At 38.4% G+C, this 27,448-nt stretch overlaps 1 protein-coding gene across 1 annotated transcript in view; it reads right to left on the bottom strand.

The window, feature by feature from the left end:
* TTC28 (tetratricopeptide repeat domain 28) overlaps positions 1-27,448 on the bottom strand; it is a 402,828-nt gene that overhangs the window by 268,392 nt on the left and 106,988 nt on the right. The window contains exons 2-4 of the mRNA XM_059895062.1: positions 21,564-21,711; positions 14,281-14,553; positions 13,241-13,371 (exon numbers count right to left, since the gene is read on the bottom strand). Of these exons, the coding sequence (XP_059751045.1) occupies positions 13,241-13,371; positions 14,281-14,553; positions 21,564-21,711 (552 nt within the window). The remainder of the gene's footprint in view (positions 1-13,240; positions 13,372-14,280; positions 14,554-21,563; positions 21,712-27,448) is intronic.

Genomic DNA, 27,448 nt, shown 5'->3' with positions numbered 1-27,448 from the left:
CCCATCCTCCCTATTCCACCCCTCTAGGTGGTCACAAAGCACCCAGCTGATCTCCCCGTGCTATGTGGCTGCTTCCCACTAGCTATCTATTTTACATTTGGTAGTGTATATATGTCCATGCCACTCTTTCACTTTGTCCCAGCTTACCCTTCCCCCTCCCCGTGTCCTCAAGTCCATTAGAAAGAGAGCTTTAGTGAGCAGAGACAATTCAAACAAACCTGGATAAGAAAAACACTGCTGAGGAGTCCAAGATAAGGTCTTCTATGCAGAGGGACCATAATAAGTAAAGATACAGAGGATAAAGTATAAGGCACGTTTAACAAAGTATGGCAAGTAGACTTGTATGAACAGATTATAAGGTGTTTGACACGCAAAGCGGCTGAAGAAAAGTAATAGGAAAAGGTTATGAAGGGGTTTGGACTTTATCTTAAAGGAAACAAAAATCTGTCAAAGGCTTTTAAGCAGGAAAATTACACGATCAGAACTAAAGTTCAGAAGGGTAACTCAAAGAGCTCTGTAGGTGACGGATTGGATACATAAGAAACTAGAATCAGGGCAGAGTTAAAACAGATTTCACAAATTAGAATATTTACATACTCCAGTGTGACAAGAGGTATGCAAAGCTCCTAACAAACAGCGTTTTTTCGAAGAGTATCCAGTTTACTTGAATATCTGGGGGAAAACAATTTTACACTACAATAAACACTGATGTTATACAGGCATATGCAACATTCATCATTTAAATGATGATGACAATGATAATGCCAATAATAATGCTTTCTTGAATCTTTATGTCTCAGGCATTGTTTAAAGCAAGCCCTTTATATAAACTAACTCACTTAATTCTCACAACAATAAGCAAGAAGGTACTATTAGAATAACTTCTATCTAACTACAATATAGTTATTCACTCAGACACTTGGAATTTCTATATACCTTTTTACTTTTTATTTATTTTTTTATTAAGGCTTAACAATCCCTTATATTGCTGATGATAAAACTTGGTACAACTACTTTGGAAAACTGGTAAAAATCTAATGAATCTAAACATATGTATGACCAAACATTTAACAGATATAAGTGCTGATGTTTACCAAAAGATATATATGTTTATAGCAGCTTTTTCAAAACAGCCAAAAATCGGAAACAACTCACATGTCCATCACACTTAGAAAAGTTATATAATTTTCAGGGTGAGAGTAATATGTGGCCAAGCCAGAGTTCAAGCCCAAGTCTGTCTAATATCTAAGTTCACACTCTCAGCCACTACACTACACCTGAAAGAAATTATATTCCTATGGCAGTGGCTTCAGGCTATGCTCATAGATCCAGGTAGTAGACACGCTCTCTTCTTTGCTTGGAGGAGAGTGTTAAAAAGTATAGAAAGTTCTGAGAGGAGGCTACTGCAACAGTCCAGACAAAAGATGATATGGCAGAAGGAAGGAGGCAGAAAAGAGATTTCTTTTATAGAAAGAAGAGAACCCAGTAACAAATCAAACATGCGAGTGAGATGGCTTGGGCAACAGGACAAATGGTGAATGCAGAAGTAGGCAGAGATTGAGGGCTAAGTCAGGCATATTAAATTGAAGACGGGTGTCCAGGAGGCATTTGGATAAAGAAATATGAAGCTCAGGAGAGAAATCAGACTGATAAAAAAAACTTCAGATTCATCAGCATATGTGCATATCAGATTCCCTGAATAGAGAATAAAATTTCTAAAACAATATAATTAGTGTATTCTTCTGACAATTAATATTAACTCACAGGAAGGTCTCTGTGGCCATCTGAAATTAATTTTGAAACTGTTAAAGCAGTTAGAAGGTTAGTTAGAATGAAAAATCCTGTGGCGAAGGCATCACCTCCACTATTAAGTATCTGAGAATAATTGTACAAAAGAAAAACATTTTGCTTTTTAAGGTAAGTGGCCAAAGTGGTTTCAGGCTGCTATCTTGCTACTTGGGAAAATCTTAAAATGTATTATAGCAAAGATGTAAGAGGCAGAAAGATGCAGCTTGGTTTTCTCACCAATCATAGCATTCATAGTGGTTAATTTTTGCTTCAAAAGGCAGCTTCCTGTATTTTATTTCAATGCCAAAATAATGCAGAAGGAAAACCAAGATAAAATTTGAGGTCACAGATACAATGTAAGAGTAGAATAATCATTAAAAAGTACATCCTCTGAACTTTTTATACTCAAAGGGTATGACTGCTTTGGGGGAGAGTTCTCAAAGTTCTAACCAGTACAATAATTAAGAGAAAAAAAGTAGGGGTATAACACAAGGAAAGAAATGCACAAAATTATCATTATTTGCAGAAAGTCTGCATTACAAAAAAATCCAAGGGAATCAACAAAAAATACTGAGCCATAATGACAATTTTCACATAGTCAATTACAAAACGTGCAAAGTAAACACCCTCCCTCTTTGCCATCAATAACTAATTTTCAGAAAAGACACAATGGAAAAAATATCCCATTTCCAACAATATATATTAAATATCTAGGGAAAAACCTCCCCAAAAGTATAGATCAGCAAGGGGAATAAAGAGTAAATGAAAGAACAGACCAGGCTCTTTAAATAGAAGATCAACTATTGAAACAACATCAATTTATCCATAATTAACAAGTAAATTTAATACACTTCCAGTATATACCACAATGGGAGAGTCTCCAAAATTTGGCAAAATGAGTTAAAAATTCATTTGATGGGGGACAGAGAGACAAGAATATCCTAGACATTAAAAATAATAATAATGGTATGGGACTTGTAGCAGATGTAAAATATATTATAGAGCAACAAAAATTAAAACTATACATTAGAACACAAATTGCCCAACTGCTCAGTAGAATGATACAGCAATGCCCAGAATCAGATCAATACAAAATAACCAATATTGCAATAGAAAAACATATTTTGAGTATTCAAGATCTTTATAAAAGAAATTTTTAAAAATAGTAAACCCAGTAGTGACCAAAGAAATGCAAATTAAAACAATAAGATATCATTTTTTAAAATATCAAACTGACTTTTTAGTTTTAACAGTAATGCCTAGTGTTAGCTAGTGCAAGGAAATGAAAGCTTTTATACACTGCTCGTAGAACTGAAAACAGATACAGCCCTTCTGAGAGCAATTTAGCAATAAATATCAGAAGGCTTAATGTGTTTTTTTCTAAGCAAGCCCACTTCTAATACATTAACCAAAAGAAATGATGAGAGATATGTTCAAAGATTTATCTATAAAGATGTTTTTCCAGATTTTATAATACCAAAAATTTTGAAACAAACTAAATGTATAACAGTAGGGGGAAAGATTAAATAAATTATGATAAAGCCAAAAGACCTTCAGTAGAACATTTAATAAAATGAAGAAATGTTTAAAAATAAGTGGAAGACAGGACAAGATGGCATACTATCAAGACGCGGAATTCGCATCTCCTCACAACTAGGGCACCTACCAGGTACCGGTGGAGGACCACAGACACCTAAGGGGATGGGAGGAACCCCCAGCAACTGGGTAGGACATGGGGTGTGGGGGGAGTGAATCGGGAGGAGAAGTGGAGAGAGGAAGGGACTGGTGCCCCTGAGGGGCAGCTGGGGGACGGGAAGGGATCCCACCCCCGAAAGGGGGAAACTGGGAACCATTGGGAGGGCAGAGGATCAAAGGGGAGCCGTGGCCAGGTTTCCCCTGCCCACTTAGACCCCCAGGAACCTGTTGAGTTCCCAGACCTGATCCTCTGCCCACCGAGGCCCCCTCCAGCCCGCACGGGTCCTGAGGGAGTGGGAAGGAGGGCAGGGGGAGCAAAAGTAAAGGCTGGACCAGGACTGGCATGACTGTGAGGGGTGGCTGGGGTAGGGAAGAAGTCCCTACACCCAGCAGGACCCACCCACGGTTAGGGGTCCAGTGGTGATGGGGGAGATGGTGAGGGAGGGGTGAGAAGGAACAGAAGGGAATGGGCCAGTGCTTTCCCTGTCCACTTAGGCACCGGGAAGCCTGTTGGGCTCCCAGGCCTAATCCTCTGCCCTCGGAGCCTCCCTCCTGCCTCAAAGAACCCAAGCCCCGCACCTACACCCCCACCCAGCTCCCTGTCTCCATACTCGGAGACCCCCTCCAATGAGCTGGGCCTAAATTCCACCCACACACCCTCACTCAGGGCCCTACCTCCAAACTCCCAAACTCCACACTCCAGAAGCCCTCCTTTCCACATGCTGCCTCTCCCCTTCTGCGCAGGTCCTAAGCAGAGGCCCCGCCCAGACTTGAACGTCACCCCGCCTACGCCCCGTCCCACCCTAAACCCCACCCATGCCTAAGTTCTACCCCTCACCTAACCTCCGCCCTCACAGCCAAGGCTTTTTTTCTTTTTTCCTCTTTTAGATTGGGGTTCTGTTTTACCTTGTTGATTCACTGTTGTTGATTCTTTTATATTTTTATTTTTCCTAATCTTTTATTTTTCTAATTTTATTTTATTCTTTATACTTTGTTAGTGATCTCTCCTTTTGGCTTGTCCCCCCCCCCCTTTTTTTCTTTTTTTTGTTGTGGTTTTCTTTTACTTTGTTGCAGTTGTTTCAATTATAGTTTTATTTTACCTAACATATTTTTTATCTTTCTAATTTTATTTTGTTTTCTATTCTTCGATATTGTGCTGCTCCTTTTTTTCTTTCTTTCTTCCTTTTTTTTTTTTTTTTTTTTATTGTGCTACAAAGCTTGCAGGATCTTGGTTCCCAGGCTGGAGGTCGGGCCTGAGATCCTGTGGTGGGAGCTCCGAGTCCAAACCCCTGGACTAACAGAGAACCTCAGACCCCAGGGAATATCAGTCGGAGTGAGGCCTCCTGGAGGTCCTCATCTCAGCACCAAGACCCAGCTCTATCCAACTGCCTGCAAATTCCAGTGCTGGATGTCTCAGGTCAAACAACCAGTAAGACAGGAATACAGCACCACCCATCAAAAAAAAAAAAAAAAAAGAAACGACAAAAAAAATATGTTACAAAAGAAGGAGCGAGGTAAAAACCTACATAAACCTACCTAAAAGATCAAATAAATGAAGATGAAATAGGCAACCTACCTGAAAAAGAATTCAGACTAATTACAGTAAAGATGATCCAAAATCTCAGAAACAGAATGGAGAAAATACAAGAAACATTTAACAAGGATCTAGAAGAACTAAAGAGCAAACAAACAGTGATGAACAACACAATTACTGGAACTAAAAATACTCCAGAAGGAATCAATAATGGAATAACTGAGGCAGAAGAACAGATAAGTGAGCTGGAAGATAAAATGGTGGAAATAACTGCCAGGGAGCAGAATAAAGAAAAAAGAACGAAAAGAATTGAGGACTGTCTCAGAGACCTCTGGGACAACATTAAACACACCAACATTCGAATTATAGGGGTCCCAGAAGAAGAAGAGAAATAGAAAGGGACTGAGAAAATATCTAAAGAAATTATAGTTGAAAACTTCCCCAATATGGGAAAGGAACTAGTCAATCAAGTCCAGGAAGCACAGAGAGTCCCATACAGGATAAATCCAAGGAGAAGCATGACAAGACACATATTAATCAAACTATCAAAAATTAAATACAAAGAAAAAATATTAAAAGCAGCAAGGGAAAAGCAACAAATAGCATACAATGGAATCCCCATAAGGTTAACAGCTGATCTTTCAGCAGAAACTCTGCAAGCCAGAAGGGAGTGGGAGGATATATTTAAAGTGATGAAAGGGAAAAACCTACAACCAAGATTACTCTACCCAGCAAGGATCTCATTCAACGGAGAAATTAAAACTTTTACAGATAAGCAAAAGTTAAGAGAATTCAGCACCACCAAACCAGCTTTACAACAAATGCTAAAGTAACTTCTCTAGGCAGGAAACACAACAGAAGGGAAAGACCTACAAAACCAAACCCAAAACAATTAAGAAAATGGTAATAGGAACATACATATTGATAATTACCTTAAATGTAAATGGATTAAATGCTCCAACCAAAAGACACAGACTGGCTGAAGGGATACAAAAACAAGACTCATATATATGCTGTCTACAAGGGACCCACTTCAGACCTAGGGACACATACAGACTGAAAGGGAGGGGATGGAAAAAGATATTCCGTGCAAATGGAAACCAGAAGAAAGCTGGAGCAGCATTTCTCATATCAGACAAAATAGACTTTAAAATAAAGACTATTACAAGAGATAAAGAAGGACGCTACATAATGATCAAGGGATCAATCCAAGAAGAAGATATAACAATTGTAAATATTTATGCACCCAACATAGGAGCACCTCAGTACATAAGGTAAATGCTAACAGCCATAAAAGGGGAAATCGAGAGTAACACAATCATAGTAGAGGACTTTAACACCCCACTTTCACCAATGGACAGATCATTCAAAATGAAAATAAATAAGGAAACACAAGCTTTAAATGACACATCAGACCGGATGGATTTAATTGATATTTATAGGACATTCCATCCAAAAACAACAGAATACACTTTCTTCTCCAGTTCTCATGGAACATTCTCCAGGATAGATCATATCTTGGGTCACAAATCAAGCCTTAGTGAATTTAAGAAAACTGAAATCATATCAGGTATCTTTTCCGACCACAACGCTATGAGACTAGATATCAATTACAGGAAAAAATCTGTAAAAAATACAAACACATGGAGGCTAAACAATACACTACTAAATAACCAAGAGATCACTGAAGAAATCAAAGAGGAAATAAAAAAATACCTAGAAACAAATGACAATGAAAACATGACGGCCCAAAACCTACATGATGCAGCAAAAGCAGTTCTAAGAGGGAAGTTTATAGCAACACAATCCTACCTCAAGAAACAAGAAAAGTCTCAAATAAACAACCTAACCTTACACCTAAAGCAATTAGAGAAAGAAGAACAAAAAAACCCCAAAGTTAGCAGAAGGAAACAAATCATAAAGATCAGATCAGAAATAAATGAAAAAGAAATGAAGGAAACAATAGCAAAGATCAATAAAACTAAAAGCTGGTTCTTTGAGAAGATAAACAAAACTGATAAACCATTAGCCAGACTCATCAAGAAAAAAAGGGAGAAGACTCAAATCAATAGAATTAGAAATGAAAAAAGAGAAGTAACCACTGACACTGCAGAAATACAAACGATCATGAGAGATTACTACAAGCAACTCTATGCCAATAAAATGGACAACCTGGAAGAAATGGACAGATTCTTAGAAATGCACAACCTGCCGAGACTGAACCAGGAAGAAATAGAAAATATGAACAGACCAATCACAAGCACTGAAATTGAAACTGTGATTAAAAATCTTCCAACAAACAAAAGCCCAAGACCAGATGGCTTCACAGGTGAATTCTATCAAACATTTAGAGAAGAGCTTACACCTATCCTTCCCAAACTCTTCCAAAATATAGCAGAGGGAGGAACACTCCCAAACTCATTCTACGAGGCCACCATCACCCTGATACCAAAACCAGACAAAGATGTCACAAAGAAAGAAAACTACAGGCCAATATCACTGATGAACATAGATGCAAATATCCTCAACAAAATACTATCACACAGAATCCAACAGCACATTAAAAGGATCATACACCATGATCAAGTGGGGTTTATCTCAGGAATGCAAGAATTCTTCAATATACACAAACCAATCAATATGAAACACCATATTAACAAAGGGAAAGATAAAAACCATATGATAATCTCAATAGATGCAGAAAAAGCTTTCGACAAAATTCAACACCCATTTATGATAAAAACTCTCCAGAAAGTAGGCATAGAGGGAACCTACCTCAACATAATAAAGGCCATATATGACAAACCCACAGCCAACATCATTCTCAATGGTGAAAAACTGAAACCATTTCCTCTAAGAGCAGGAACAAGACAAGGTTGCCCACTCTCACCACTATTATTCAACATAGTTTTGGAAGTTTTAGCCACGGCAATCAGAGAAGAAAAAGAAATAAAAGGAATCCAAATCGGAAAAGGAGTAAAACTGTCACTGTTTACAGATGACATGATACTATACATACAGAATGCTAAAGATACTACCAGAAAACTACTAGAGCTAATCAATGAATTTGGTAAAGTAGCAGGATACAAAATTAATGCAGAGAAATCTCTTGCACTCCTATACACTAATGATGAAAAATCTGAAAGAGAAATTAAGGAAACACTCCCATTTACCATTGCAACAAAATGAATAAAATACCTAGGAATAAACCTACCTAAGGAGACAAAAGACCTGTATGCAGAAAACTGTAAGACACTGAGGAAAGAAATTAAAGATGATACCAACAGATGGAGAGATATACTATGTTCTTGGGTTGGAAGAATCAACATTGTGAAAATGACTATACTATCCAAAGCAATCTACAGATTCAATGCAATCCCTATCAAACTACCAATGGCATTTTTCACAGAACTAGAACAAAAAATTGCACAACTTGTATGGAAACACAAAAGACCCCAAATAGCCAAAACAATCTTGAGAAAGTAAAACGGAGCTGGAGGAATCAGGCTCCCGGACTTCAGACTATCCTACAAAGCTACAGTAATCAAGACAGTATGGTACAGGCACAAAAACAGAAATATAGATCAATGGAACAGGATAGAAAGCCCAGAGATAAACCCACACACACATAGTCACCTTATCTTTGATAAAGGAGGCAAGAATATACAATGGAGAAAAGACAGCCTCTTCAATAATTGATGCTGGGGAAACTGGACAGCTACATGTAAAAGAATGAAATGAGAACACTCCCTAACACCATACACAAAAATAAACTCAAAATGAATTAGAGACCTAAATATAAGACTGGACACTATAAAACTCTTAGAGGAAAACATAGGCAGAACACTCTATGACATAAATCACAGCAAGATCCTTTTTGACCCAGCTCCTAGAGAAATGGAAATAAAAACAAAAATAAACAAATGGGACCTAAGGAAACTTAAAAGCTTTTGCACAGCAAAGGAAACCACAAACAAGACCAAAAGACAACCCTCAGAATGGGAGAAAATATTTGCAAATGAAGCAACTGACAAAGGATTAATCTCCAAAATATACAAGCAGCTCATGCAGCTCAATATCAAAAAACTAAGCAACCCAGTCCAAAAATGGGCAGATGACCTAAATAGACATTTCTCCAAAGAAGATATACACATTGCCAACAAGCACATGAAAGAATGCTCAACATCATTAATCATTAGAGAAATGCAAACCAAAACTACAATGAGATATCATCTCACACTGGTCAGAATGGCCATCATCAAAAAATCTACAAACAAGAAATGCTGGAGAGGGTGTGGAGAAAAGGGAACCCTCTTGCACTGTTGGTGGGAATGTAAATTGATACAGTCACTATGGAGAACAGTATGGAGGTTCCTTAAAAAACTAAAAATAGAACTACCATACAACCCAGCAATCCCACTACTGGGCATATACCCTGAGAAAACCATAATTCAAAAAGAGTCATGTACCAAAATGTTCATTGCAGCTCTATTTACAATAGCCAGGACATGGAAGCAACCTAAGTATCCATCGACAGATGAATGGATAAAGAAGATGTGGCACATATATACAATGGAATATTACTCAGCCATAAAAAGAAACGAAATTGAGTTATTTGTAGTGAGGTGGATGGACCTAGAGTCTGTCATACAGAGTGAAGTAAGTCAGAAAGAGAAAAACAAATACCGTATGCTAACACATATATATGGAACCTAAAAAAAAAAAAAAAGAAAAGAAAATGGTTCGAAGAACCTAGGGGCAAGACGGGAATAAAGATGCAGACCTACTAGAGAATGGACTTGAGGATACGGGGAGGGGGAAGGGTAAGCTGGGACAAAGTGAGAGAGTGGCATGGACATATATAAACTACCAAACGTAAAATAGATAGCTAGTGGGAAGCAGCCACATAGCACAGGGAGATCAGCTCGGTGCTTTGTGACCACCTAGAAGGGTGGGATAGGGAGGGTGGGAGGGAGGGAGATGCAAGAGGGAAGAGATATGGGGACATATGTATATGTATAACTGATTCACTTTGTTATAAAGCAGAAACTGACACACCATTGTAAAGCAATTATACTCTAATAAAAATGTTAAAAAATAAAAAAAATTTAAAAAAATTAAAATCTACAAACAATAAATGCTGGAGAAGGTGTGGAGAAAAGGGAATCCTCTTGCACTGTTGGTGGGAATGTAAATTGATACAGTCACTATGGAAAATAGTGTGGAGGTTCCTTAAAAAACTAGAAATAGAACTACCATACGACCCAGCAATCCAACTATTGGGCATATGCCCTGAGAAAACCATAATTCAAAAAGAGTCATGTCCCACAATGTTCATTGCAGCACTATTTACAATAGCCAAGACATGGAAGCAACCTAAGTGTCCATCGACAGATGAATGGATAAAGAAGATGTGGCACATATATACAATGGAATATTACTCAGCCATAAAAAGAAACGAAATTGAGTTATTTGTAGTGAGGTGGATGGACCTAGAGTCTGTCATACAGAGTGAAGTAAGTCAGAAAGAGATAAACAAATACCATATGCTAACACATATATATGGAATTTAAAAAAAAAAAAAAAAGGTGAACCTAGGGGCAGGACAGGAATAAAGACACAGACATAGAGAATGGACTTGAGGACACGGGGAGGGGGAAGGGTAAGCTGGGACGAAGTGAGAGAGTAGCACTGACGTACATACACTACCAAAAGTAAAATAGATAGCTAGTGGGAAGCAGCTGCATGGCACAGGGAGATCAGCTTGGTGCTTTGCGACCACCTAGAAGGGTGGGATAAGGAGGGTGGGAGGGAGATGCAAGAGGGAGGGGATATGGGGATATACATATGCATATAGCTGATTCACTTTCTTATACAGCAGAAACTAACACAATACTCTAAAGCAATTATACTCCAATAAAGATGTTAAAAAAAAAATAAGTTGAAAATATTAATGAAAAAACAAGTTAAAACAGTATATAATAGGATTTCAATTCTTGTGTGAATACATATGAACAATTATAACTGCATATATGATCAAAAGATTATACCCAAAATATTAATAGGATGGTAAGCTTACAGTTGGTTATTTTCATGTATTTCTTATGTAATTAGATAAAACTAATAAATATCACCTTTTAAAAAAACCATGGGGACTTCCCTGGTGGCGCAGTGGTTAAGAATCCACCTGCCGATGCAGGGGACGCAGGTTCAAGCCCTGGACCTGGAAGATCCCACATGCCACGGGGCAACTGGGCCAGTGCACCACAACTACTGAGCCCACGTGCCACACTGCTGAAGCCTGTGCACCTAGAGCCCATGCGCCACAACAAGAGAAGTCACCGCAATGAGAAGCCCGAGCACCGCAATGAAGAGTAGTCCCCACTTGCTGCAGCTAGAGAAAGCCTGCGTGCAGCTAGAGAAAGCCTGCATGCCGCAACGAAGACCCAACGCAGCAAAAATAAATAAATAAAGTTCAAAACTCAATTTAAAAAAAACCCAAGAATCTGTGACTATATATATAATATATATAATAGGATGGTGGAAAATATCTGTTTTTTGCTAAAGGAATAAACTATCTTATCACTCAGCAAAACATGACTTATCTGCTGACCAGGTTTTAGAACCCCATATGGCAATTTCTGCATCTCACTTGGGGGCCAGCTTGATTTCTACCTGTTTCACAAAGCTTCCTCAGCTCTATATCAGTCTCTGTTTCCTCTGGATTTCCAGAATCTTGGCAGCGATTGAGTGTTCTCCTTTTTAATACCTATCACAACCCTATGTCCCTAATTAAAAGTCTTTCTAGCTTATCCAGTAATCGAGCTAATATATACACCTCAAAGGTTAGGAAAATGGGGTATAAATTCAGCTCTTGACATATTTATAGCTATATGTCCCTACACTAAATGGCTCTATCTAGATACTGATGCTGTTTTAGTTCTTAAACCTGGCTCTCACTTCTTAATGCCATCAGTATATCTGCCTCTAGAAATCTGAGCCCTCTTTTCATTCTCTTAACATCAAGAAATCAGATAATCTGGCTTATAAGAAATGTTTGTAAACTAAGAGTAAATAGGTAAAGAGAAAAGTGTTTAGGCAACTCTCTTGAGAAGAAAATTGCCCCAAATTCACCGCCCTTGGAGCTTTCAAAGGCTTTTTTCTGATACCCATGGATGAGAGAGACTTTCTAGGAGTCCAGCTTTCCCAAGGGGAGATTCCAGCATGCCACTGAAGTAAAGGTTTTTTTCTTTCCCAATTCCTTTCTAGTGCCTGACTGTGTTCTAGAGACATGAAGATGCTGGGTCATTTAAATAATATAGTTAATCTCCATAACGTCCTACAGTGACATTCTGAGATGTAAATGTAACTAAACATATTTCCCAACACATAGATTAATTCATAAATTTACTGTTGCCTCTGCTATTAACTTCATTCTTATTTATAATATTATATTACTACTACCATTTATGGAATTCCAGGTACCATGCTAGGTACATGTATTATTTATAATCCTATCACAACTGTGTATGGAATAAACAGAATCATCATTTTCTGAATAAGATGTAAGAGGCAAAGAGAAGTTAAATAATAACTTCCCCAAGATCCCCGAGCCAGGAAGAACTGAAGCAGGGATTCAAATCTGGGTCTGTCTCCTACCAAACCCCACCCTCTTTCCACTCTGCAGGCACCATCAAGTTGCATCTACTGGATATCAAGTTTCTGAGAATATTTCATTTCATTTATCTAGAAAAGACTAGGATGGTATTTCTCTATCATTACGATTCAGGTCTGTCAGTGAGACTTAACATGCTTCTACCACCAGAGTTAAAAATCCACCAAAGAAACAATGTGAAGGATTCACAGCAATAATACTCCATCTCAGATAAAGCATAATGTGTGCTTCTTTAATTTAATGAATATGTCATAATGATATAGCTTTTTGCTAATTTTACATATATCCATAGCACATTTGAAGAGAATAAGAACAATGTATCTGACCAAGCTGTTAGATCCTGAGGTCAGAGACCATGTCTCATTTACCTCTATATCCCCAAGTCCTGTATGTGATAGATGTTCAACACCTCATTGTTGATGAAAGTTAGAAGCAATGATTATCAACTCCTGAAAGTAATATTTTAAGATACCTAGAACATTTTGAGCAGCAAAAAAAGACCCCATGTTTCAAAAAAACTGGTTTTGATCTGCAGGTAAACTTCCTACCTCTCGATCCTTGAGTTTCATGGCAAGCACCAACTGATGCCTGTGGTTAGTGAGAGCCTCCCGGTAATTTCCTTTGGAGAAGAATGCAGAGCCCAGATTCCCATGAGCTCGGCATTCTCCTGTCTGGTCACCTGAATTGGGTTTAAAAAAAAAAAAAAGATAAAATTTATCTAAGTTACAGCATTATTTATAATATATAATGGCCATCTTACTTCAAGAGGCACAGATTTACTAGCTAAGATTTCACTTGCCTTCTTTTCTTCTTCTAAAAGACTCTATGTGGGAAGTTATGTGGGAAGTTATGGTCCTAGAAGTTAAATCTCTGGACAACTGTTATTGATGTTATAACATACAACTGCAGTCAGGGACATAAGTGTTCTGGAAATGAGAGGTCATTGCTTTGTTTCTGAACAACCATCAGCTTGTTGGTTCAGTCACTTTACTCCACACCTACCATAATATGTTGCTTCTTTACAAGTATGCTGATGGCAGGCTCACCATCTCTCTTCTCTTACTGCAGTCCTGCAAGTCCTTGAATAATCACTGTGATGATTATCATAAACCACATTTTTTTTAAAATGAGGCAACAGCAGCACAGAGATTAGGCAACTTGCCGAAGGTCACACAGCTAGTTAAGTGGCAGAGCCAGGATTCTAAACTCAGCAGTCTGGCTCCATAGTCCACGGTCTCAACCACTGCGCTGCACTGTTTCCTCCAACAAAATGACGGTGCATTCTAATGCAGGCACAAACGAAAATTAAGGTGAAAGATTCACCCACAAATCTATCATTTGAGATAGTAAATCTGTGAGCCCGTATCTCTGAGGAGGCAATGAATATGTTAATCCATATCTTTTGGCCTTTTGGGAGCTTGATACCTTGTTAAATGAAAAGTCCTAAAGACCTAAGTACTCTAAAACTAAGAATGTTCCCGAGGTACAATCACTTTTCATTGCACATATTACTCCCATTCACGTCAGGTTAATCAGCTTTCTTCAATTCCTTTCTGTACTGAAATAAAGGAGAAAAGCATAACTCTACCTAAGGTCTTGGCTACATCCAAGTCCTGCTGCATGTATCCAGTGCTCTTCTCTGTGTTTCCGAGAGACCAGTAAGCACTGCTCAGCGCAGAGAAAACGGAACCTCTTAGTTTGAGGCTGCAGGTGCCAATCTTCAGAGCGGCTTCTAAGACAACCACAGAGGCCCCATGATGGCCAGCTGTCAGGAGTTCTTGCCCAACCACAGACACGACCACAAAGGGACTCTTGTCCAGTTTCATTTTCTGAAGCTGTTGATAAGTGGGCTCGAGGGAGTCTGAAGAAAAACAAAAGAAAATAAGAGAATGTAGGATTATACACAAAACAATCTTTTCCAATACGCTCTAGAAACAAATGTTTATCATACCTTTTTATGGCCTGTTTCAGGTACAAACTCTTCAACCTTTCGATCTAGCACCACCCTCACTGTCCACTCATTCATACGACTGGGTAACACCAATGTCTTTCCAGTAATTTCCTTACATCACTTTCACATGCATACGCCACACTCGTCCTCTCTTCTGGTCTTTCTTTGATCAGGACCCACCATTTTCCCTGAATGGTTCTCCCTTCTCTGACCTCCTGCCCTCTCAAAATATCACAGGCACATCACTCAAGTCCCACCCCTACTGTATACAGGCAGACCTCAGAGATGCTGTGGGTCTGCTTCCAGACCACTGCAACAGAGCAAATATCACAATAAAGCAAATCACATGAAATTTTTGGTTTCCGTGCATATCAAGAAGAAAAAAGAAATCGTCTGAGTTTACTAAGGTAAGATGAAAGACAAAATTAATGTTTATCTCATTTTATTTTCATGTTATGGAAAGGACACAGATTAGGGGTCAGGAAGCCACAGGGAGATTCTTTCCTTTTGAAGCTAGGTTTCAAAGTGGATGACCTCTAAGCTCCTTCTTCCTCCTCTTTTTTTTTTTTAAAAAGACTGTAGCAGAGCTAATGACTATAACCTTACAATGAGGTAGCACTTGTAACACTTTTGTTGTTAACTTTCCTGAAAAACTGTTTCACATTAGTTGTTCCACTGTGCCTATGTGAAAAAAAAAACTATTGAAAGGTTGGTCTCTTTAAACTGTGAATCTCTCAGCCAACAGTACTGCATTAAAATGTAATTTTTACAATTTATGACTTCAAATCTCCACTTGCCACTAAGGAGCGCTCATCTGAATCAACATTACCACGGAAACCTCGAAACCTACTGGTGCCTAAAGCATTTTTCCCTTCAATCAGATCACTAAACAGAGAACAAAGAACATTTTTACACCTGTCAAGATGCAAGCAGTACACAGTACCAGTAAACGCTTGCTAACCAATAGGGTTAAATACAGGCACAAGAACCCAGGAATTGCTAGAACAGGAAAAGAACAATGTCATACTGAAATAACTGTGAGCAGAATTTTGGTGGTACCCACTGATGGATTTGGCAGCCAGTGATGATCACACATTAGCATCCCACTGGCCAATTAGCAGAAGCAAAAATAACAGAATTTTAGGGCTGAAAAGACCTTGAAAACACCCTTATTTTATTTATTTATTAAATTTATTTATTTTTATTTATTTATTTTTTTGGCTGTGTTGGGTCTTCGTTGCTGTGCGTGGGCTTTCTCTAGTTGTAGCGAGTGGGGGCTACTCTTTGTTGTGGTGTGAGGGTTTCTCACTGCGGTGGCTTCTCTTGTTGCGGAGCACAGGCTCTAGGCGTGCGGGCTTCAGTAGTTGTGGTGCGTGGGCTCAGTAGTTGTGGCTCACGGGCTCTAGAGCGCAGGCTCAGTAGTTGTAGCGCACGGGCTTAGTTGCTCCGCGGCATGTGGGATCTTCCCGGACCAGGGCTCGAACCCGTGTCCCCTGCATTGGCAGGCGTATTCTTTTTTTTTTTTTAAAAGACATCTCATTATATATTTTTATTTTATTTATTTTATTTATTTACTTTTGGCTGTGTTGGGTCTTCGTTGCTGCACGCAGGCTTTCTCTAGTTGCAGTGAGCGGGGGCTACTCTTCGTTGCAGTGCGCAGGCTTCTCATTGCGGTGGCTTCTCTTGTTGCAGAGCACGGGCTCTAGGTGTGTGGGCTTCAGTAGTTGTGGCACGCGGGCTCAGTGGTTGTGTCATGGGCTCTAGAGCACAGGCTCAGTAGTTGTGGCGCACGGGCTTAGTTGCTCCGCGGCATGTGGGATCTTCCCGGACCAGGGATCGAACCCGTGTCCCCTGCAGTGGCAGGCGGATTCTCAACCACTGCGCCACCAGGGAAGTCCCCTGCAGGCGTATTCTTAACCACTGCGCCACCAGGGAAGCCCAACACCATTATTTTAGAAATGAAGAATCTGAGTATTTAAGTACTGAGTATTCACGCAAGGTCAGATAGCTTGGGACAAAGCCAAGACAAGAACCTATTGCATGGATCTAAGTCCAGGCTCTCTGATACCATACTAGGCAAAATTCTTGTTCACACAAGAAGTCAATTCCGGCTGATTTTAAGCAGAGAAGAAATGCACTGAGTGGCTACTGAGTGGCCCTTGCACAGAAACGAAGACCCAACACAGCCAAAAACAAATAAATAAATAAAGGGTGGAAAACCAGGCCTCCAGACCCACAGTCAAAATCATGTCACAAAAGCTTCCTGGTGAAGGCAACATCACCACTGCAAGTAAACACAGGACACTGCAGCTTGTAATTCTGCCTCCACCACTACTAAATGTCACCCTTGGAAAACAGATGTCACTATTGCCACCTGCCACCACTGGAACAAATTCTGTATATCCTTTCTTCTTTCAGCCTTTAGCTCCTAATTCAAAGGTGGAGTCTCAGTTGCAAAGGAGGATGACAAAGTTAGGATCTGATGTTTTCAACTTTTATAGTGGAAGGCAAGGAGGCAGAAGTAAAAGACAGGGAGTTCCCAAAACACAGGAAGAGTGTTCAGACACAGATGGCACAAAATGACTGATGGCCAGCAAAGATTCTACTTTTCAGCTGGTGATTTTTTTAACCATTGCAACCACGGCTAAGTTCAAAAAAAGAGTCATCCAATAGAGCCTCTAAAGCTACACAATAGTAGAAAGAAGAGAGAACATTGCCACAGTTAGAGGACCAAGGGAAACACCTGGAAGATTTTCAAAAGAAAAGGAAATCTTCATTTGTACAAATTTTTACTAAATAAAAATGAAACGGAAGGATTAAGAGGTAAAAGATCAAATTTCCATTTGTAGTATATAGGGAAGAGACTATACATATAAAAAAGATAAATTATAATGCAAGCTCAAATACTGTATATGTTATGAGTTTGGAAAAGGGAGTGATTATCAAGGGTAATCAGAAAGCTTCATAAAAACAGAACCTGATTTCTTAAAGAAAGGGTAGGACTTAGACAAGTCTTTGTACTTTTTTCTGTGAGTAGAGGGTATTTTAGGCAGAAGGTTTGTCCTAAACAAAGGTGCATGGAATGAAAGATAGGTACATGGAATGAAAACGAATGATGAACAGGGCAGCTTGAATGGCCCAGAGAATATTTATGGGGAAGGAAGCTGATGTGGAATAACACAGAAAATACTGAGCTAAGGATAAAGAGACCTGGATTTCAAAGCCACATAACCTCAGTTTCCTCACTTTGTCAAATGTATCACAATTATGATTGTGGTGATGGTTACATAAATCTATACACATTATAGATAAGTATATGTCAATATTAAATACATATGTGTATATACATGTAAATGCATCTATGTTTGCATCTATGCATGTGTAAAGATATATACACAAAAAGTCCATTTCACTTGACATAAATTAAAAAAAATTTAATGTCAAACTTCTCTGCTTTGGGCTGTAATTACGTCTCATTTGTCCATACTCACTAATCAGAAGGTCTGGTTAGCAGTTGTACACTCATTTGATAAATAAAAGTGGTAAGATAAGTTTTTTTTTAATGTATAAAAACTGTATAGGGCTTCCCTGGTGGCGCAGTGGTTAGGAATCCACCTGCCAATGCAGGGGACACGGGTTCAAGCCCTGGTTGGAGAACTAAGATCCCCGCATGCCACAGGGCAACTAAGCCCATGCGCCGCAACTACTGAGCCCGGGCACTCTGGAGACCGTGTACCACAACTAGAGAGAATCCCATGCGCCCCAACTAGAGAGAATCCCATGCGCCCCAACTAGAGAAGCCTGCATGCTGCAACGAAGAGCCTGCATGCCACAACGAATACCCTGTGTGCCACAACTAAGACCCAATGCAGCCAAATAAATAAATATTTTAAAAAACAATATTAGGAGGTACTTATTATCACACCCCTTTTACAGATAAGAACTGAGGTGCAGAGAAAGGAAGCAACCTTGCTCAGTCAGGGGGATAGCAAATGGCAGTACTGGAATTAGAGTCCAACCCTTGGGGGAAAAGTCAGGTTTTTTTTAACATAACATTTCAGAAACAGGCCCTCTGTGCAAAGTGACTGCCACTTAAAAGAGAATCAGAGGGAAAGAGTTACCAAGGGTGGACAATCAGGTAAATAAAAGGTGAGCCCCAATTTGACTCTGAGAGAAAAGCTTATACATTCAAGCCATTTTCCACCAGTACTTCATAAAATCAGCTTCCTGGATCCTCTGAAGCTGGTAGAAACACCACGACAGGTGATAGCCCATAAATGTAATAGTCTTTAGATTACCAAATTAACAAGAGGAGAGAAAATATACACAAGAGAACCCTCAGCAAGAAGCAGCCCTAGCGTCTTTAGAGGAACAAATAAAGGTAAACACAATCTCACTTTGTAATTACATTATTAAATCTGCGGTTGGCAGTAGTACTATGCTACACCATCCAAATTTACATAAACATTTATAAGATACAATGAACTGAAATTGCTGAAAGACTATCTAAAAGGGAGAAATGGAAAATAGTAGAAGGATAATTTGAGGGTCATGAAAGAGTCTCATTTTATATTAATACTTATTTGTACATTTACATAAATGATTTAAGGGAAATACATTACATATAGTGATGTAAATATATCTACAGGAAAAGTAGATTATCTGATATCTGGTTGGTGAGCATGAATGAAACCACAAAAGTAAAGTAAAAAAGACTTAATGCAGTTAGCAATATAGGCAACAACAATATTTTAAAAATCAATAAGTTCCAAAGTGGATTAATATATTTATTTGGGAACAAGAGTATATTACTGTAGATTAGCCCTATCTTTAAAGAAAATCTTGAAACGTCCCCAAAAGGCCAAACCACAGGAACTCTGTGCACATCGTGGGAGCTTTGTTTGCTTACAGAAGCACTGGACGAGGGAGCTTCCCTATTGCATTTCAGAATTTCAAAACAAAAACAACTGACACAACAGATCAGACCTACATGTAAAGTGTCCTGGACTGCACAGTTATGCAACAATGGCAGAAACTGAGAACGCTGCAGGAGGCTAAAATAAACAGTGGGTAAAAAATGGGCATCAAATGATGACAGATTTTGTGAATTATAACCATATGACAAAAAGAGAGGTCATTAAGATGTTAAATGATGCACAGAACAACACTGTGCAAAGCAACAGTCTTTCTATAAAATGTTGATGAGAAAGGCCCACCTGGAATAGCTACAGTGGTAAAGACAATAACAAAAATAAATAAGTTAAATTGCTTTAAGGAAAGAGAAGAAAATATTAAAGCGCTCCAGGCACCTGTAAGATGCAGCTTTCTCCAGGGTCGCTTTAGGTCACTCAGTATAAGACGGGAAAGAACATGGCACAGAAAACCCGAAGGCTGACAGAAGCACTGAGCTATTTCTTGCAGTGCAGAGAAGATTTTCTTATATTTATCTAAACAAATTGCTTCAAAGGCAAAATGGTAAGTATGATTCTGCTGATCTCAACACATTCACTCCAGTATACTAAGGCAGCAGCAGAAATACCTCAGAATAAAGAAGGGATATCTTCATGAACTAAATAAAAAATGTTCCATGTAAATTACTTGCAGAGGGATATAGGGAGAGAATGAGAAAATACTAGAAAAATGGAAAGGAGAGACAGATTGATTTTTTTTGTTGTCCATTCCCCCTCCCTCCCCAAGTCATGGAGCTCCAAAGTACATCTGCTCTAAGTCAGAGTTTATTAACAGCAGGTCCCCCGGTGGGAGAAGCCATTAGGTTCCTGCAGCAAAGACTCAGCTTTGTATGGGGTTATAAAATCGCATGAAGAGAGGCTTCCTTTCCACTTTTTTTCTAGAACATGAAATCTTCGCTTTCAGGAAAGTATTTTTTTATAGTTATGAATTGCTCAGAGGCCATACGAGTATCATTTAGTTAATCAAACTTTTACTTAGCACATATTTTGAGCCAAGTACCATACTAGCCTGTATATTAAAATTATCTAATGCTGCAAACATTTTCAAAACTAAATAAATTACCTAATGATACTGCCACCAAAATTTTTAGGTTAATTCAAAAACGTACCATTTCAGAAACAAAAATAGAGTTCTGCTTGACGTACCTAATTAGTGTGGAACGTCATTAGCTGTCTACTATTTGCCATCAACCTGCCTTAGTGTCTCCATCACTCTGCAAAGATGACAACTGGTGTACACTTTCAACCCAATCTTCCCAAGAACTCCTTCCTCAAAAATCAATGTTTCTCAAAGGGAAGCCAATCTGATTTGACCCTTAGAACTCCTCCAACCTCCACAGTACTATTTTCAATCTACTGTTGTCCCAGAATACCAATTGGTATAATTCAAAAGTAGTATAGGAGAAAACCATGTATCTACCATGTTTCTCTCTCTTTCAAGTCAACATAATCTTTTAATGCTCCTCTGAAAAATGTTAGACATAGCCTACAGTTAGATCCATATTTCCTCTCATGAAATGTTTAATGTCGTCTCTTATCTGTTTATTTCTAGATAGCATATTGGTCCAACTGAGCAGATCAACTTACTAGTAGAGGTGTTTTGGTTTAGAGGTACAAAATCTTAGAACTACAAAAAACATAGGGATTCCTTATGTAACCCTAAAATCCAGAGAAGTTGATTCATTTACCCAGTTATACACTTAGTTAACAAAAAATTCAAAAATATAATCTAGGTCCACAAACTTCCAGGCCAGTGGCCTTACCACCATCCCATTGTGCCTCATTAATGTCACCTATTGACAGTGATTCCTGGTCTTCCTTGGTCTAAAATATCCAATCTTAGCTAATTTCATAACCTATCCATTCTCAATGCCTGAGTCTAAAGTCTTCAAAGGCTAGAAATGTTCTAATGTAAATTAGTGTTGGACCAAATACTTTCATCATATTTACCTCTCATGGGAGATTTCATGGCTGCTTCTACCATCCCCACCAGAAGCTGGAGACTCTTGGGGTCCTGAGCCAGCCCAGATGCAAAGGCTGCCAGGGCATCGGCATGACGTCCAAGGTACTGGAGGGCAACACCCTGTCGGAAGTATGCCTGGAAATAAAGAAAAGATAATGCATGTTTTACTTATACACAATGCTCCACCAAGGCTGATGAGGATTCTTGATTAGAACAACAGGTCGGCAGAACTAAAATTGAGGTGGTCCTGGTTCAAAAACCTAGCAAAGTGTTTATAATCATGATTTCTCTGAACATCATAAAATGTAAGCATACTTCTTTCAGGCAAATAACGTTTAAAACTTTCATTATTTTCCCTTCTAGAACACATTGATTTTATCACATTGTTTGGTATTTATTCACATAGTACTTTTACTTTTTTTTGGTGATTTTTAAAATCTTTTATCCCAACTTTAATAGCATAAGCTCCTCAAGGACAGGGGTTTGGAGATTTCTTTACATCTCACCAAAGTATCTGGTATAGCGCAAGACAAATGAGAGATATTCAAATTCCATTTATTTTATACTTCTCCTCATTAATTAAAGAGATAAATCAATATGTGATTAGTATAAAGATAACTGTAATAATGAGTAACACAACATGGTTACATTTAATGTGGTGTTTCAGACATAATATTTTAAAACTATTATTAACAATACGTGGGCTTTCCTGGTGGCGCAGTGGTTGAGAGTCTGCCTGCCAATGCAGGGGACACGGGTTCGAGCCCTGATCTGGGAAGATCCCACATGCCGCGGAGCAACTAGGCCCGTGAGCCACAACTACTGAGCCTGCACGTCTGGAGCCTGTGCTCCGCAACAAGAGAGGCCGCGACAGTGAGAGGCCTGCGCACCGCGATGAAGAGTGGCCCCCGCTCGCCGCAACTAGAGAAAGTCCTTGCACAGCAACGAAGACCCAACACAGCCAAAAAAAATAAAATAAATAAATTTTAAAAATATGTGTGCTTTGCTTAGAAACAGAATAAGATTGCTGTCCTTTGTATTGTTTAATTGGATTGGTTTAAAAAACTAGTATTATCAACTGTGAATATAAGGAAAAAACCCTCCTTCCAGCTAATTGCAGAAAGGGCCAGAAAATTAATAAAATATTTAAACTTCAGAATGATCTTAAGAATGTGTAGTTTGTTTTTGAACACAGAGTAAAAACAAGTAAATGATCAATGTGTTACCAGTATTTAACCAGCAAAGGACCTTGTACCTGATTAAATAACACATAAAACTGACATATTAATGCATTCATTGCTTATATGACATCTGCTTCTAAAATACTTGGCCTCCTATTTAGCTTAAATACTTTTACAATACTCTATGTTTGTAACATAAATGTAACTTTTTCAGTCCAGTGTACTTTGTAATTGTAACAAATTGTATTCATGGAATATAAATGAAGTTTCAAACAACTACTCAATAAAGTTAATACATAATTTTATAATTTTATATTATGCACACATACAGAGTGAAAGAGAGCACCTTTCATGTTTATAAAACATATTTACTTATTTCATTTTTATAACTACACTTTGAGGTAATGTAAGATAGGCAATACTATTCAGTGTTTCTATTAAGGAACAATCCATAAACAGAATGAATGCTCAAATTATTATGGGCTATTCAGACTTCTATTAGTTTAAACTACTAGCAGCTGTTAAAACTCAGACTCCAGTAAGACAATAACCTGTAAATGCACTTTCATTACTAATTCATAAGATCACTTCCTTTCACTGGACTCAGCCACTTTTTAATCTTTAATGTCTTTATATACATTTTTCACCACCCTTTTCATTTCACATTTTAGGTGATTTCTATAATCCAAGAGGTAATATGTACCACATTCCAACTAAAATTAACTATAGTTTACATAATTCTATAAATTCTATATTAAAGCTAAACTTAAAAAATGTATTTCTATATGTGTGTGTGTGTATATATATATATATACACCAAATATCTGTAAACTCTATTATTTATGGAGAGAGACAAAATGTGTCTGTAGTAATGATTTCAGGTACATATTTTAAGAACCACAAAAATCTACTGTGGTAATCATTTCACAGTATATGTAAGTCAAATCATTATGCTGTACACCTGAAACTAATACAGTGCTGTAAGTCAATTAAATCTCAATAAAACTGGAGGAAAAACACAAAATTTAAATTAGTCTCAATGAATTTTGATAATTTCTTGCATGTTTAAAGCAAAGCATTATCGTTCATTACTTCACTGAGAGAATAACTGATTTTTCCATCTGCCAAATGAAATCACCGAAAAGTATGACATCCACTCCCCATGTATCCACTCCCTAGTAGGTAGGCAAAGTTCAGCATTAATGGCAAGTTATGGTGTCAAATACACAAAGGAGTTAAAGAAGGGCATGCATGTTTTGTTTTCTTAGGACACTCATAAATTAGATGAAAAAAGGTATGACTGGATCATGCTGCCCATAGTCTCGGCTTCCTTTCTTCAGAAGATTTTGAAAAGAGATATAGGTGAGAAGGTTCCAAGGTCTCCCTTGATCCTCCCTTATGTCCTTCCAGAATCCCCAGCACAACTTTATAAGATTTTCTCAGTTAAAAGCTTAGAGTTGCATTCTTGTCAAGATAGCATAATGAGTCAAGCTCTGACATATCCCTGCACCTAATTTACAAAGTGGGGCTCTCACAACTTACTCCCATGCAATATTAATTGCATGTATGAATAGCTGTTGAATAAAAATTAGTTATCTATACTTCTGTGAGAGATATGCCACTATGGAGTTCAAGTTGATGATGATAAAACCTAGATTATGGGTTACTGTGATAGAATAAAAAGAATTCAGCACAGTGCCTGACATAGAGTAAATACTTAATAAAGTGAGCTATTTTGATTATTAGTTAATGAGAACATAATCATAACAAGAAAACATAATTATAGACTAAGAGAATATAAGGAGAGTCCAATAAATATTGAAAATATTTCATTATTCAATATAATATTATCCAATTCCTATCACTGCTTTATTCACTCCTCCCCCTTGCCCCATATAAGACTGCTGGCAACTGGGAAATTCACAGCTGTAAGGCTCCCAGACAAAATCTGAACCACCCGACTAAAAGAAATTGGTACTAACAGGTCTTGGGAGATGTAGCAGCCACCCAGAGGATTCTCCTCCAGCCTCTTCCAAAGCAAAGTTCAAGAAGTGCTGAGTTTCACAGCTGTTTACTATAACTTCAAGAAGATTGATGTGACCTAATTTTTCTCTTACTATCACAGGTTTCATAGGAAGCAGCGTCATCTGAGAAAGGGGCAAATTTGGGTCACTTAGGACTGAGGAGAGGCAGTATATGTGCAGCACACCAAGGAAAAGTGGGGCCTATGAAGAAACGTTGAACACTTGGTGCCCAGCCAAGATAACATACCCCCTGCCTCAGCACTCCCCATGCATATACCCACATTCTGGTCACTGGTTATGTAGCAGATGGAGAAGGGAAGGCAATATGGACCGACTATTGAGAGCACCTAAACCCTGAGAACAATGGTTTTAACCTGAAGCTTTAGCCAAGAAGAAAGACTTAGGGTTAAGACTCTGAGCTTCCAATGCAAGGGGCACGGGTTCGATCCCTGGTTGGGGAACTAAGATTCCACATACCACGCAACTAAGATGCCACATGCCATGCAGGGCAGCCAAAGGAAAAAAAAAAAAGACTTATAGGGAGCTAGTTAATACACTGGACTAAAGGGGGAATGCCTAGATTTTAAAGTGTTGCAGAGTCATTCATATATTTTTTTGTTGTTCACCACAAAGAACTTTCAGTGTTTATTCCACACATGCTACTTAATCTCACAAAAAACAGAAATACAAGTAGGTTACAAGTATAAGTTTTCATTCCTTCCATCCTGCCTTCAATTAACATTCTCTAAAAATCTACAGCACCAGTCACTGTGATGTGTACCACAGGGCTTGTTACCCTCAAGTGCTCACAGTCTAGAGGGGAAGAATATAAAAAGCTATAAACGTCTTGACTGCTACCTACAGTAACTGTTTACTAATAGTTAGGGTTTGTAACATGTTAGCAGAAATAAAAATGTAACTAATCACCAAAGTATTTATGCCCTTTTGTTAAAATTGTTAGTATTTGGTCTTTAATAAGTGGACATTCTTCTCATCTCAGAGAGTTTGCTATAGACTAAATGTTTGTGTCCCTACAAAATTAATATGTTGAAACCTAATCCCCAGTGTGATGGTATTTGGAGATAGGGCTTTTGGGAGGTGATTAGGTAATGAGAGTGGAGCCCTCACGAGTGGGATTAGTGCCCTTATAAAAGTGACTCCAGAGAGCTCCCTCTTCCCTTCTACCACATGAGAACAGGCACAGCAAGAAGACAGCCATCTATTCACCAGGAAGTGGGCCCTCACCAGACACCAAATCTGCCATCACCTTGATCTTGGACTTCCCAGCCTCCAGAACTGTGAAAAATAAATGTTACTTAAGCCACCCAGTCTACGGTATTTTGCTATTGCAGTCCAAACAGACTACGACACGGTTAAAGTAAAAACACTCAAAGACTAAACATGGGAAACAGTAAGCCATTCACCCTTTAAGTACCCCTGGAAGCAATGAAGGACCTTTAAGTCTTTTCTTTCAACATTTTATTACTGGGTTCACAATTCTAAGTCATCACTGAACCCAATAATAACCTAAACTTCATACTCTCCCATGGCTCAAATGAGTAATGAGGTAAATACCTATGCTCATAGGTACACATGTATATTTATAACATAAAATATAGAACAAATGTATATAATATGTAATGATATATAAAATTAAGGACTTCCTTGGTGGCACAGAGGTTAAGAATCCGCCTGTCAATGCAGGGGACACGTGTTCCAGTCCTGGTCCAGGAAGATCCCACATGCCATGGAGCAACTAAGCCTGTGCGCCACAACTACTGAGGCTGTGCTCTAGAGCCCGCGAGCCACAACTACTGAGCCTGCGTGCCACAACTACTGAAGCCTGCGTGCCTAGAGCCCGTGCTCCGCAACAAGAGAAGCCACCGCAATCAGAAGCCTGCGCACCGCAACGAAGAGTAACCCCCGCTCGCCACAACTAGAGAAAGCTCATGCACAGCAACAAAGACCCAAAGCAGCCAAAAATAAATTAATTTTTTAAAAAATTAAGTGTTTACTTATATGTACAATACAATCTATTACTTAGTTCAAGTGCTCCCAAATATTCTGCCTTTGATTTAATCTGTACTTTGTTATACTTTAATGTTCCTAACCTGTCTTTCACTGTTTGAATTTGAACTTTTTTACATCTTCTGAAGAATAAATATCTCTAACTATAACCTGCTAGCCAATCCAATCATACCACCTGCTACCACATCATCATCTTTGTCAACAATGTTTGTAAATTACATAACTATTTTACTGACTTTTCCCTTATTATTTTATTTAAAAATGAGTAGAGATTGGGAAAATAGAAATGCTGATTCTAGTTTTTAAAAAGCAGCAGCATTAATCTATAATTTAACCACAACTGGGTCAAAAATGAAAATGATTACAAGGTGCCAAAAGCAGAAAAGCTTTAACATCACTGGATGAACACAGAACAGCTAACTATGCTCATTTTTGATGGAAAAGATAAAATTAGAGGATATATATATTAAAAAATGATTCTTAAAAGGAAAGATATGATTTGAGATTTTATTTTTCAGTTCTCTAGGAATTAACACTCCCCATTCACTGAACATGTCAATCTCTTGTTTAAGATTTGTGTATTTGATATTCCACATATTTGACTTTCATATACTTTTTCAGGAATGCATTATACAGGAA

The sequence above is a fragment of the Balaenoptera ricei genome, chromosome 14, assembly GCF_028023285.1.
Source record: "Balaenoptera ricei isolate mBalRic1 chromosome 14, mBalRic1.hap2, whole genome shotgun sequence".
NCBI classification, from domain to species: domain Eukaryota; kingdom Metazoa; phylum Chordata; class Mammalia; order Artiodactyla; family Balaenopteridae; genus Balaenoptera; species Balaenoptera ricei.
The sequence above is the reverse complement of the archived record's forward strand: the minus strand, read 5'-3'. Positions and strand labels throughout refer to the sequence as shown.